This window comes from Condylura cristata, unplaced genomic scaffold (genome assembly GCF_000260355.1).
Source record: "Condylura cristata isolate star-nosed mole 26May11 unplaced genomic scaffold, ConCri1.0 scaffold00015, whole genome shotgun sequence".
NCBI lineage: Eukaryota > Metazoa > Chordata > Mammalia > Eulipotyphla > Talpidae > Condylura > Condylura cristata.
Genome location: NW_004567116.1, coordinates 31,221,864 through 31,236,270, shown reverse-complemented (window position 1 = coordinate 31,236,270; position 14,407 = coordinate 31,221,864). Strand labels below are relative to the sequence as shown.

Below are 14,407 nucleotides of genomic sequence, written 5' to 3'. Positions count from 1 at the left end.
TCTGATCCAATGCTTTGGCCGCCAGCACTTCAGCCAGGCACTTGTGTTTAAAAAAAAAAATTGTCAGCTCTGAGACTTGCAGTCCACATTCACTGACTCAGGAGGCATTAGAGGCCCTTATGTAGACGCCTCGGTACCCTGGGATACAAAGTCAAGTTTGGGGTGGTCACCTTCCAAAGTGACTTCTGTCCAACAAGGAAACCCACAGACCCATCCTCCAGGATGGTTGGTCTGCACAGAGGCCAGTGAGATTCAGGGGGTCCTCTGAGGAGGGAGCCAGTAGCCTGTGGGTGGTCCCCAGAGAAGCTGGGGTGCTTCTGTGCAGTGTGCCAGCTGCCCTTCCCCGTGAGTTCTGTCCAGGAGCATGGCACTCCCCCAGGACATCCTTTGTCTCTAGCAGCTGGCCTTGACTCAGTGAATACATACTGAATACCTGCTATAGCCAGAGACCCCTAGGAAGCAAATCAACAAGTAGCAAGTCAGGTGGTCAGGAGGGTGGTGGAGAAAAATAAAGCAAGGTGAGGGGGATGAGAGATGAAATGCTTGCCCCAGTTAAGTAAATTCCAGATTTTTCCTTTCTTCTAACTTGATTTTTAAAAATACATATATGTGACCTTGAAAAGACACTGAAACAATAATATTAAACAAAAATAGCTCATTCAACTCAGCATCATCTAGCACAGGAATACTCTTTTTTGTAAATTTCTTTGGGTTATTTTCCATGGGCACCTTCACTTTGACATGATTCTAGCTCTCACCCGAGTGTTAGTACCTTTAGTTACTCTGCTTTTCTCATCAGTATCACATTTAAAATATTGACCATTTCACTCCCCCCTCCCCTCCATAATGTTTGGAGGGCTGCCACATAGCCACAGCCTAAGGGTGTCTCTTGGAACCAGTGACAATGGCGGGTCACATGTGTCTGTATTGTCTTTTACCTAAGAATAGTTTTAGTAGTTTTTAATGGCTAAAGGAAAATCAAAAGGTGACTATTTTGTGGCAAATGAAAATTGTGAAACATAATATTCATGTTTCATTGTCTCTTCTCCTCTTCCCAAAACCAACCAGATTTCTTGAACCTCAGCCATGCCCTTTGCTGGGCCACTCTGACCATGAGTAGTTGTGACATACACCCAGTGTCCCCCAGCCCCCCAAATATCTATGCTCTGGCCCTTCACAGAAAAAGTTTGCTCTGATTTAGACCTGTTGGTTACGTACTGTTACAGGTAAAACTTTCTTGGATTATTTCTTGAAGGCAGTTTTCTAAGAATGGGATCAGTTTGTGATCATAGTAATGTGTGTCCACTGAATGACCCTTTGGGTTTCACCATTGTTGTCTTTTTTTTTTTTTTTTTTTGAAATTCTTTCCTTCCAGCATAGTATATCCTTCTAAATGATTTAAAATTCTCCAACCCGCTCTTCCCCTCAAAAACCAAGAAAATACATGCTTAAGTCACCAAGTATAAATTATGACAGGATACTGAGTGTGTTTTCCCAAATGTTTCAATGAGCTTCCTTTAAACTTTGCTGTGATCGTCACCTTTGGTCATTGTTTCGCAACACTGCTCCTCACACAGTGACAGAGATGAATTTCCTCTAATTCTCTGGGGGGCCCTCCGCTTGGAAGCCTGTTTCCTATTTAATAGTAATAAAAGGGTTCCTATGGTTACCCAGCACGCCTCTATGTTGACTGCTGATAAGTTGCTATGCTTTGTTCCTTTCTCTCCCCACAAAGCTCAGCCAGCAGTTCTCAAACTAGAAGTGAATCAGAAGCACCTGGAGGGCTTAGTGAAGCCCAGATACCCCCACTTTCCCATTCAGTAGATTTGCATTTCTGATCATTTCTCACGTGATTTGCTGCTGTTGTTTGTGGAACCCAACTTTGAAAACAACTGAGCTAAGCTATCTTCCCAGACATTGTTCCAAAAGCAGAAACGTAGGCTACACAGAGTTTTGCAGATGGTGGAGAATGCAGGAAGATACCAGCCATCCTTTAACCCAAGTCGCTCCTCCTATGCAATCTGGGGTTTTAAACACAGCAAGGCAATGCTAGAAGCGCTCTTTGCTTAGTCTGGAGAATTCATGCATCGCTCTCTGCAGCTCTGGCTTGGAGAGCTTGGCATGGAGAGCTTGGCGGGTGGGACTTGAGTGAGACAGGCCTGTCACCCTGCCTTTCTGCAGTGCTCACTGAGCTCTAACCTGGAAACACTGGAACACAACCCAAGCACTTTTACAGTTTTTTTTTTTAAATTTTTATTATTTATGCATACAAGAACTGGGGTGTAAACCAGAGGCCAGAGGTAGGAGGGTGCGAGGGGGGAACGAGAAGGATTCACCAGAGACAGAGTGGGGAGCAGAACTGGCAGATTCACTGAAATACTCTGCTGAAGGGAGCAGCAGGTGAGACCCGAGAGGTCTGCTGTGTCATGTGGGTCAGCTCCTTGGCTAGGGAGCGAACTTGTGGTAGTGGCTGGCGATAGCTCGATAGTGCTGAGACTTTCATCCCTGTGCCACCAGGGAGGCCCTCAACTTTACAATTTTTAAAAGTAGTGCCTTAACCTTACTGCAGTACATAAGCCTATCCAGTCAGCATGCTGGCTGGATACATCTGAAACATACCTGGAATGTTGTATCTCAGTTTTTTTTTTTTTTTAAGTGCCTTTGTGGGACTGGGGAAGCTAGCTATGTCAGCTTGGGTCAATTCTGGCAGTTGGTTTTTTCTCTGCCAGCCTTGTTTGTCTGAGAGACTTGTCCTCCCATGAATATGCTGCAGGGGAATTGTGAGCCCTGTCATGAGGCATGGTAGAGTGCCTGGCACAGGTGGGTACTGAGGAAGTAGTGCTGACTCCCTGATGCTTCTCTTTTCAGGGATTGATCTTGAGAACATTGTTTACTACAAGGACTCCACCCACTATTTTGTCATGACCGCCAAGAAGCAGAGCCTGCTCGACAAAGGTGTCATCATTAATGTACGTGTCTCTCGGCTGTGCTTTCCTAACTGACTTTCCTTTGTGACCTGGCAGCATCTGCACATGTGGGCACAGACGTCATCCTGCCAGAAACTGAGCAAAGAGGGAGTGGCGAGAGGCCCCTGCCACCTCCTTCCCTATGGTTGGATAAAGGTCCCCACCCCAGTTACTCTGTGCTGTTTCTGCAGAACTGGGGGGTGGGGAGAGGGAGAGAGCCTCACCAGGCTGGTTGTCTTTACCCCCAAGAGATCAGCTGTTCTTTTCCTTCCCTACATCTTACTCAGCCCTATCCCCATTTCTGGGAGGTCACTGTCACCTGGAGAGCCACTTGTGAATGTCATGCGGTGGTCCCTTGCCATGCGTGTGGGGAGAAAGCTCTTTACTCTTGTAGTCAAAAAGACCCATGGTATCTTGGCTCTGCCTCGCATGAACTCAGAACTGTTATTCTGAATCCCAGTTTTCTTATCTGCAGACTAGGAAAAGTAGTTTATTTTTGAAGGGGTTTTTTAGAGGGATAACTTCAGAACACACATTCAGAGCCCTCAGTGAATTTGTGGTTGCTCTCCTAATGTTTCTGCCTGTGTGGACACCCATGGTTTGGTTCTGTGGGTCTTCTGCCTCCTGCTTCTTGCCTTTGCAGCTTTCATTCTTAAAGAGTGAAGAGGGTTGGGAGGAAGGAACCCTGGACGTTTTTCTGGCTAGGTTTTCAGCCCTTCCAAAACTCCTGTTCCTAACACTGCTGCTGCCACTGTAGCTTCAAGATACGGATCGGATCGTGCTGACTGAGGTCAGCGTGCACTCTGGGAGGTGACCATGGCCCGGGCGGCATGGTGGCCATTCATTGCTGCTTGTCAGAGAAGAATGTGCCTTCCTGTCACCAGCTTGTACTGGCAGCCAGCCGGGTGACATTAGTAACCCAGCCCTCCCCTGGGCCTCTGCCACTGGTCAGGTCTTTGCTGAGAGCCTGTATTGCTGGACAGGCTATGATTGGGGAGAAGGTGTCCAGGGGTGGGATGGAGCTGACTGAGCAGTCACTCAGTGTGTGAGCAATGGGCTTGAACACTCAGGGCCCCCTTCTTCTTTCTGCTTCACTGGCATCCTTCCCAAAGTTGCCTCCTCGCTGTAGGATACCTAAGGCAAGAGTAAAAGACTGTTGGGCATCTGGAGGTGCAGGTGCAGTGGGCATCTGTGCAGGGGAGGGTCTAGGAGGCCTTGCCAGCCCACACCTGTGATGTTCGCCAAGTCTGAGTGGTGCTTCCTATTCTACCGACTGAGTACTTCTAGGGTGCTAAGGTTCTATCGGGTCACCTCAGAGCATTGCCTAGGAAGCCAGTTGCTCATGGTAAGTTGTTTTCTTGGCAGTTGTCAAAGCCACACTGTACTCCTGTCTCTGGCTCTCTCAGGACTGTGGAGGAGCCAGGAGAGAGCCAGACCCTTGGTTGTCCTTACAAAGGGCTTCCTTCTCCTTCAGAGATTCTGGCAGCAACCTCCAAGATGGTGCTGAGGGGCCTCTGTGTACAAGTCAGGGACTCTAGTGTAGCTATGAGAGGTCATAGGGTGGACATGGGAGAACTGGCGTCCATCTGTTTCAAGAGCTGTGACCTGAACCTCCACATGTCCTACTTGCATAAGCCAGAAACTGGCTGACCCACCTGCCCTGAGCCACTTAACTTGATGTTCCTCTCTGGTCATGGAGGAATGAAAAGTCCTCTTTTCCCACCTCTCTCTCTACAGTCAGCATCTTCTATATATGCTCAGAAGATGCTGGGATGTTTGTGGAAGGACTGACCTCCGGAGAGAGGTCTCCTTTGTCTGCTTCCCTAGCCATTCCTGCTGTTCTCTGGCCTTCTTTCCATGGTTGATGCAGGGGCAGTAAAAGCCACGAAAAGCCATGAGGGCTCTTACTTGTGTCCTTCTTTCTCTCCTACCGTTGAGAGTGACCCTTGACCTCAGAACACTGCCTCTGTTGGCCCACATGCATGCAAGCTAGGATTCCTGGAGCACTGGGCCTGGTCTGACCAGGCCAGGGTATGAAGTAGATGCCAGGTGTATGAAATAGATGCAGCATGCCTTTATGAAAAGATTTATTTACTTATACAAGAGCTGGGGTGTAGGCCAGAACTGTGGGGGGTGGGGCTGGGTGTGTGTGAAAGTATTTACTAGAGCCATAGTGGGAAGCAGAACATGTGGAATGACTGAAATACCCTGCTGAGGGGAACAGTGGGCGGGTCAGGAGAGGTCTGCTGCACCATGTGGGTCACCTTTCTGGCCTGGGATTGAACTCATGCTGCAGTGGCTGCTGAGAGCTTCATAGTGCTAAGACAACCCCCTGTGTCACCAGAGAGGCCTGTGATGCAGAGCCCATTAAAGCATCTTCCATGCCTGACCTCTTCCCCTCTAGAGTCTCTTTCCACCTCAGCCTTTGGGCTGACTATTCCAATTAGATTACTTCCCTCCATTTTGTTGCCCACCTCTTCATTGTCCCAGCTCTCTGTCTAGGATCCAGCTTCTCTTCAGGATCCCAGGCCTAGGGGAAATGTGGCCACATCCATCCTGTCTTTATCTGAATTTAGAACCAGTTCCAGTGGGTTGGCCCACTTCGTTAGAGATCCATTCCCACTTTTTCTCTCCTAAATTCTGCTCCCTTTGCCTGCCCCATAAGGCTCCTTGGCTCCTTCCAGCAGCCCAGGCTAGGTGGGTTATCACCACAGCTCAGCTTGGGAGCCTGTCCCCTCTCCTAGATGTCCACACTCCAGCTTGGGGCATCCAACACCAGGCATTGCCCTCATCGCACTGACTGGTATCCACATTCACTCCCGCTGGGCCACCTCAGGGCTTGCTGTGAAGAGAGAGTGATTTTTAAGTTCTCTTTCCTACCTCCTTTCAATACCTTCAAAGGAAGGAAGTGATGTGTGATTCCAGGGGCAGGTGTGCAAGTCTTGGAATTGATGGAACAGATATTTGTAGTCATGACTTTTGGGGAAATTGACAGAGTGTGTCTCCTCATGTATAGATGCGATTGTGCTTTCTGAGACCTTTGTAAATGTGCCTCCTGGCATCATGGGAGAGTCAGGGAAGTATTTCATCATCTGCCACAATTTGTGCCATCACGAATTGGTAGAGACAGGAGTTCACAGTCACTGAGCACTTTCTGTGTGTTCCACGTAGGGCCAGGACTTTGTTCTCACATGGCTCTGTGAGGTAGATTTTATTATTCCCATTTTACAAGTGAGAAAACAGACTTGGGTTCAGTAGTTTGCTGACACTTATGTGGCCAGTAAACAGCAGAGGTGGACTTTGACTTGTTGCGCTCGGGGACCTGAAGAGCATGTTCATGTTACACACTAGTCCCTCTCTCCCTGGCCTCTGCATTCCTCTTCCCCAAACTCCCTGCAGTGTTCATGTCACTTTTTGCTAAATATGGCTTTTTCAAGTCTGCTATACCAGGTTGACTCTGAGAGACCTAAATGATCCATCACCAGTGTCCTCTATGATGGACACAGGTCCTCCAAGGTCAGGGTTCTGTATCCCTGAGCAGGGAGGTTTGATTAAAACAAGCCACCCATAGCCCCCCCTCAGTGTGTAGAGAAAAGATTATTCACTTCCAGAAAGAAAGTTCGAGATGTGTGTCAAGTGTATGTTTCTTTTCTGGTCTCATTTGATTATTGAACACAGAATTGTCTGGGCCACCTGGGCTTAGCTTCATCCCTTATGAAGCCACTCTTCCACCTGGTCTTTTATCTTTGAATTTCACTAAAGGTTATCATGAGACCCAACTATATGAACTACTCTTTCACATTTGCAGCGAGACGGTTATTGAGAGTGTTGTTCTTTACAACGCAATATTCTCTGTTGAAATTCCTATGTGAGGTGGTTCTGATAGAGTCTAGTGCCAGGAAAAAATAATGCCTCCCCTAAGGAATGTCTATGCTTCCTTCTTTCTGATAAGGAAAGTCTGTAAAATATCCCATTTCCCTTTTGCCTTTAGATGCCAGGAAGCTCAAAGCCAAAACTGATGCTTAATCACAACTGTATTGTCGCATAGATGGCAGATTTGGTTCCTCTTTATCCCATTGGCTCTCGCCTTTTTCCGTTTTAATTAGCCTCACTCTACAAACCCATTCCAAGTCCTCCTGCAAAGTGGGCATGAGTACTTTGGGGGTGGGAAGTAGGTTGCCCCACTGTGCTCTGTATTCTCCCCCAGGACTACATCGACACAGAGGCACTGCTGTGTGCAGATAACGTGAACCAGGATAACCTGCTCGCCTACGCCCGAGAAGCAGCAGACTTTGCCACCAATTACCAACTGCCATCTTTAGACTTTGCCATGAACCATTATGGGCAGCCAGATGTCGCCATGTTCGACTTCACCTCTATGTACGCCTCAGAGAATGCAGCCCTAGTGCGCGAACGTCAGTCACACCAGCTGCTCGTGGCCCTGGTGGGCGACAGCTTGCTCGAGGTACCACCTGCCTCCAGAACCTTCCGGTTCCTGCCAGGATACTGATCCCTGCATTTGTACTGGCTGGCAGCGTTTGCTGTGATGGAGCGAGAGAAGGGCGGCTCTCAGCCAGCTGGCAGGCTCCTACCGAGCCCATATTAGTCTCAGGCCTGCCCTACCTCTAAGATCAGAGAAGCCAGTCCTGATTATGAGTAGTTAGGAAAACTTTCCGTTCCCCTAAGGGTGGTTTTAGGCTGAACTCTGCCGAAATACAAAAGTAGATGGGCCATCCTTCTCAGAACAAGAAGACCCTCAGCTGGGCTATGACTTTGCCCTTATGTGAGTGACTCTGTGCATTCTCCATGTGAAGATCAAATAGGTTGTGAGAAAGTGAGCCCCAAAGTCCAATTTTTTGCTCTTGGCCTCCTGTTCAAAATTCTTCCCAGAAAATTTGCAAATGGAAGGATTCTTACATTAAAAGAACGCTTCAGAAGGGATAAATATTTTTCTTTAATGTAAACACTAACCAAAAACTGTTTATGCATTTCTCCTAAGTAAGAGTTAAATTACAAACCCTGCACTCGGTGCCTACGAAACAGTTGAGTTAGATCCTTGGTGAACGTCCTTGTTCACCTTTGTTCCTGTCACCTCAGCCCCTGGGTTGACGGTCAGCCCAGGTCTTCTGTCCTGGTCCCGCTCCCTGCCCTCTCTCTCCCCAGTTCTGCCTTCAGGCTCTCTCATTTCCCAGCCACCAAGTCTTTGCCCACACCACCTCTGAATGGAGCAAGATCAGACTCCTCTCTGCACGTGAAAGTCAGCCTAAGTGCAACCCTCGTATGAAGCGCCGCCTGGCCTCCACTTCCTTTCCCCAGGGGGAATCTGCCTCTGCCTTTTTTGGACTCAAAAACAGAGATGCTATTCCTGTCATTGCACCCGCTCCATGTGACCTTGTGCGGCAACTATTTGTGTTTGTGGCACACCCTAGTGAGCTGCCCCATTATTCCCTGGCCACCCCCCACCCCCATCTGAGTGCCTTGCAGGGTCTGGCAGTCAGTGATGCTGGGCATTGTGGCACAGTAGGCTGGGGGCCATCAGAACCAAGCATAACTTCGGGCGCTTACTTTTGCAGCCATTTTGGCCCATGGGCACAGGGTGTGCCCGAGGTTTCCTGGCAGCCTTTGACACAGCGTGGATGGTGAAGAGCTGGCACCAGGGCACTCCACCCCTGAAACTTCTGGCTGAAAGGTGAGATTGACAGCAGGCTCCTTGCTGGGGGCAGAGCTGGCTAAAAAGTTTAAGCAGGAGAGGGGTGAAACTAGCTGGCAGGTGACTTCCAAATGAGCCTGGCATCTCTGTCCCCTCTTGTCTGCTGTCCCACACATGGCCTGGTCGGATCATCGGGGTCTCTGAGGAAGTTTTCTGCATCATGGTCTTTCCCTCCTTCAGTGACTTAGGCCCTGTATGCCAAAGAGAAACTTCCATCAGGGATGCCCTAATTGGGGTTCCCCACTGCTCAGTCACCCAGGAGCCCCGAGTTTCTTTAGGAGAGGCTTCCTTTGCAGCACTGCATGCTGACACCTCAGCACTACCCCCCAGTCCTTGTCCCTGTGAGCTTTTGAGCTTCCCCCCAGACCCCTCCTGCTGGTCACGTGGCAGTGACCGCTGGTGGACTGGGGGAAGCTGGAGCCGGAGGGTGGGGTCAGGCCTTTGCTGCCTTGGGTGTGGAGGCCTGTGGTCGTGGGGTGAGGCCACAGGAGGCCATGTGGCTGAGTGGCGGTTGTAGTAGAACCACAGGTCCCCATGCTGCCAGCTCAGCATCCCATTTTCTTCCTAGACTCCCAGACTCCCACCTCCTTTTAGCCCCTCTCCAACCGTCCCCTGCTCTGCAAATCTCAAAAGCCACCAGGGTCAGGCATTGCAGGAAAGGGTAATGCAAACATAACCAGGAAGCCCTCGAGTGCTGGCAAATGAGGCCGAAGGGGAGGGTGGGGACAAAGAGCTGGGCCAGAGCAGTCCCTCACCTCTGGGCTCTGCTTCCCTCCAGAGAAAGCCTCTACCGGTTGTTACCTCAGACAACCCCAGAGAACATCAACAAGAACTTTGAGCAATACACGTTGGACCCCGGGACCCGGTACCCAAACCTCAACTCAAACTGCGTCAGGCCGCATCAGGTAAGCACTTCCCAGAGGCCCCTTGAGGCTCACTCTGCACTGAGCAGTGGGGAAGGGGCGGTCATCTAAGGCCCAGGCACATCCCCTGCCACCAATGGCTCTTACCCCAAAGGTGGGCCCAGTTCCTCTCTCTAGAACTGTGTATCTGACACTTGGCCAAACATCGAGTCCTTTCCCTTGCTCCTGCGCATACTTTTCCCCCACTAAGTCAGACTGACCCAATCCCCAACCTCTCCAGTAGTACAAACATGGTAAGAACCTTTAAAATTGGCTACATGTCCACATTGGCAGCCCGTGGTGTATGTAGTTGAGACCCAGGGCTCTGTCTCAGGTTGTCATCACGTGCGATGGTCACATTTTCCTGTGACAGGGGACAAGGGTGCCGACATTGACCAGGAGGTGGGTGGGCTTCAGAGGCGCTGGGACTAGGCTGTGGGGGAGCACCTGTGGGTAGCTGTGTGTTCTCTCCTGGCATAGGTGCAGCACTTATATGTCACCAAGGAGCTGGAACAATTCCCTCTCGAGAGAATGGGCTCATTGAGAAGATCTGCCACCCTCTCCAGGCGGGGTAAGTGCCATCTGGGGCCAGCCAGGCTGTTGGACGGGTCTGCAGAGAGAAGGCCTGCCGGTGGTGTGAGGCACAGGCCCTGCAATCAGCCTGGCTCTGCTGCCATGGCCTGCATGACTTTGTGCCTCAGTTTCCTCACCTGTAAAGCAGGGCAAGAACGGCACCTACAGGAGAGTTGTGAGGATGACAGGCGTTAATACACGTCCTGCATTCGGCACGTGAGAGCAAAACCCGGGTGGTTTCACTGGAACTTGCTTTTGCTTTTCCTGTTACTTCTCGTGTGAGCATTGTCTTCCTGGCGAGATAACAGGTTCTGTGTCCTTCCTTCTTTTCCTGATTTTCAGGACCTGATAGAGAGCACTGGGCACAAGAACAGGGCTCAGTGGTGGAGCCAAGGGACAAGTGAACAAATAACTCTCCCAGCTCCTGGCTTTGTTCGGTCACTGACCTGCTTCAGAAGCTCGCTGGCTGCCAGTGCCGCCAGGACCTTGGTTCCTCCCCTTTTCTGAGTGAACTCAGCCTGACCACCCTCTGCGCCTCCCCCCCAGACTACACGCCCTACCACCGCCCAGTGTAAACCATTTCACGCAAACATGGCAGGTCCTTCTAGAGTCTTTACCATGCATAGACTTCTCTGTTTTCCTGGGACGTCTTCTACCTATTTCCCAAGCATGCGTCATGACGTCTATCAGATGCACCTCCTTCAGGGCTCCTTCCTTGTAGAGTCCCCTGCCGTGCAGGCTGCAGACAAACTCGCTCCCCTGCGCCCACCGCACCTGCTGCTCCTGCACAGCAGCACTGTGCTTCACCCGCTTGCACAATGTCCTCCAAAAACACAAGCACAGTTGGATTAGTCTGCGTCCTCCTCGCCCCCAAGGCCCCGCCCTTTATCCAGGGCCTGGGCGGACTGGGCCTTGGCAATTGCCACAGGCAAGCATGTTTTCTAGCACCTGGTCTTGACAGGACCACTCAAGGGGCTGCACCCTGTCTTCACAGGACCACCTCAAGGGGCTGCACCCAGTCTTGACAGGACCACCTCAAGGGGCTGCATCCATGAGGTGGTCCATTCTTTACATTGCTCCTCCTGGTCAGTCCCCTGCCATGGTGGCAGGTAGAGGGCATCCCCCAGAGTTGCCTGAACCAGAGTACCTGACCTCTGTCTGTCTCCCTTTCCACAGAGTCGGACATCCGGCCCAACAAGCTCCTAACCTGGTGCCAGCAGCAGACAGAGGGCTACCAGCATGTCAGTGTCACTGACCTGACCACATCCTGGCGGAGTGGCCTGGCGCTCTGTGCTATCATCCACCGCTTCCGGCCTGAACTAATGTGAGTCTGGGCCCTGCCAAGGCCCTCACTGTCCGAGGGAGCCCCCAGAGATAAAGGCAGGCCATTGTGTAGATGCAGATTCTTCAGAACCTCATTCAATATTTCCCTTCGTATATTTCCAGTCTGAGTTTTCCCTTAAGTTTCCCTTCTCCCACTGTACTGATTGCCCTTTGTACACTTTGCCTCTGTGCCCCTAATATTTGAGGGGTGGAAGAGCCTCAGACTAGTGATTGCACTTGTTAACCCCACTCCCCATCACCACCCTTGTGGGGTTGAACACTCACACCTGGAGCTTTACCTTCAAAGAGGAAGGATGAGACTCTGTAGCCCAAATAATGAGATTGGAGACTCCACTCCGCCGGCCATCTTACCTTTGCTGGGTTCGTCTTTACATTGTCCATTGGGTGTGCTGGCAGGGTCAATTGTGCCATGAGGTTGTGTTTGTGTGGACACTTTGTGATGTTGAAAGAAAGCCCATCTATACGTGTTACACTTGAATCAACTGCATCCACACAACAGAATGAAAACCCACCCAAGGGCTGTCATTGGTACATTTGGGAAGCAAGGTTGCCTTGAGAAGGAAGGGACTCTCAGTTTTTGCTTTTTTTTTTTTTAAGATTTATTTATTTATTCATACAGAACTGGGGTACAGGCCAGAGAGGTGGAGGGTGAGAGGATTCACCAGAGACAGAGTGGGGAGCAGAACAGGCAGATAGACGAAGTACACTGCTGAGGGGAGCAGCGGGCGGGTCAGGAGAGGTCTGCCTCGCCATATGGACTCCTCCGGGGCAGGCGGGAATCGAACTCATGCAGAAGTGGCTTAAGCTTCTTAGTGCAGTGCTTTAACCCGCTGCGCCACCAGGGAGGGCCCGGGACTCTCAGTTTTTATGTTGTATGTTTTATATATAACTGGATTTTGATATTATTTTGTAATTTAAATGGGGGGTTGAGTAAGGTAAATATTTAAGAGTAAATAAGCTAGCCCAGTTTTTTTCCAGAGCTTTAAAACATTTCTGATTGTTTCAGCTCAGGTCTAAAGTGATTCATTAACTCTGATTTTTGGTCCCTCCCGGAGTGAAAATGACAGGGTTAGCATCGTCCCAGAGGGCGGAGGGGCCGCGTGGGGGTGGAGGAGCAGAGCTGGGAGCTCTTCCTTTGCCTCCGTTTAGCACTGGAGAGTAGAGCCCAGAATGGTTCTTAGGGGGTGAATTTTGCTCAGCTTTGTACCTCTGTCTCCTATTCCTGATCTTGACCTTGTTTTGATCCTCTAGCAACTTTGACTCTTTGAATGAAGATGACGCTGTGGAGAACAACCAGCTGGCATTTGATGTCGCTGAGCGTGAATTTGGCATCCCCCCAGTGACCACAGGCAAAGAGATGGCATCTGCCCAGGAGCCTGACAAGCTCAGCATGGTCATGTACCTCTCCAAGTTCTATGAACTTTTCCGGGGCACCCCGCTAAGGCCTGTGGGTAAGTACTTGCTTTTGGATGAGGTTTGCCCCCTGAGAGCCCTGTGCCCACTCTTCCCTGCATGGCTAAACCTCACACTGGTGTCCTCTGTTCTGGGGCTGACCGTGCCTTCTCTTTGAGGCAAAAGGGTCGACTTCGCCCACCAGGCCTGTGTGTGCAAGTTGGCTTGCTCTTGTGGTCACCGGGAGGTCACTGGTAGCTCATCAGCCCCTACTCAGGCCATTTTGCAAATACCTCCTAAGCCCTTGGGAAGAAGTGACCAATCCAAATCTTGTCCTTTTGTTTTCTAACAGATTCTTGGGGCAAAATCTATAGAGAAAATGCTGACCTTGGCTTGACCAAATCATCCTTCTCTCATAATTATCTCAATCTCACGTTTCCAAGGAAAAGGACCCCACGGGTAAGTCTCTAACGGGTTTTGTTTTATGTCTCTGCATGTGAATGGGGCAAAAGGAAGAGAGAATTTCATGGTTTGGGTGTTATTATTCTGATAAATTATACAGATCAAGGACTTACAGAGGACTGACTGCTTTTGGAAGTGCCCCCTGGCACTGTGGAGCTGGCTTCCTCAGAGGGAGGAGGAGATGATTTCTCACTTTGTTAACTGTTTAGATTAGGGACATGATGGCCGTTTAGTGGCAGCGGCGTGGGGCGAAGCTACTACTGGCACTGCTGGGACATGGGGAAACCCCCACCCCCACCCCTCAGGTTCCGCGGAGGTGGATGGATGATCAGATAACACCAAGAGATTAGTGGAAGAAAAAGTCAAAATTTAAAAACACATATGTGGAGAATCGATATGACTATAAAATCTGAAGTAAAATTGGACAAACCCAGGGGTGAGGGACCGGAAGCTTCGAGGAGACAAGGCTGACCTCACCTGACGGGGAGGTAATGGCTTCTCTGAGAGTCAAGAGAGGAGTTTCTTGGGTGGGGAGACCTTTGCTGCAGCCTGCAGCTGTGTGATACCCTCCGAGCCACATTCTCCTAGGCCATGGAAAGGGGACCTGTGATGGCTTCTTCAGCTAGGCAAAGGCAGACACTTAGAGAGCAGTGGTCTCTTCTGTGGTTAAAGGATGGACAGTTGGACTCTGCCAAGGACAAGCACTTCTAACTACCACACCTTCATTAACTTTAACTCAAAATAACTTGCGTTGAGTCACGGTCACGGTTTCTCCCAAGGCCCACAGAGCCTCTTGACGTTAGTTCCACATACCAAGATGACACGTATTAGGAAAAGGCCTTTTCTGGACTTGTTGGGAAAGCCTGCCTGTGTGGCCTTGTAGGGGGAGGCTGGTTCCACATTACATTGACACACTCTGCTCCACTCTTTTTTTTTTTTTTTTTAAATCCAACAAGTGCATCCTACTATATGCCAACTCCGGGACTAAATTTTGTGTTTGTTTTTGATGAGAGGAGCAAATATTCAGAGATGAATTATATATGGTTCCCAAACCTTCC

The 14,407-nt window shown here is 50.0% G+C and overlaps 1 protein-coding gene across 1 annotated transcript in view; it reads left to right on the top strand.

Moving 5' to 3' along the window:
• Positions 1 to 14,407, top strand: part of MICAL2 (microtubule associated monooxygenase, calponin and LIM domain containing 2) — a 129,286-nt gene that overhangs the window by 87,964 nt on the left and 26,915 nt on the right. The window contains 8 exon segments of the mRNA XM_012725457.1: positions 2,869 to 2,969; positions 7,174 to 7,431; positions 8,540 to 8,655; positions 9,455 to 9,581; positions 10,059 to 10,149; positions 11,328 to 11,475; positions 12,747 to 12,946; positions 13,240 to 13,346. Of these exon segments, the coding sequence (XP_012580911.1) occupies positions 2,869 to 2,969; positions 7,174 to 7,431; positions 8,540 to 8,655; positions 9,455 to 9,581; positions 10,059 to 10,149; positions 11,328 to 11,475; positions 12,747 to 12,946; positions 13,240 to 13,346 (1,148 nt within the window).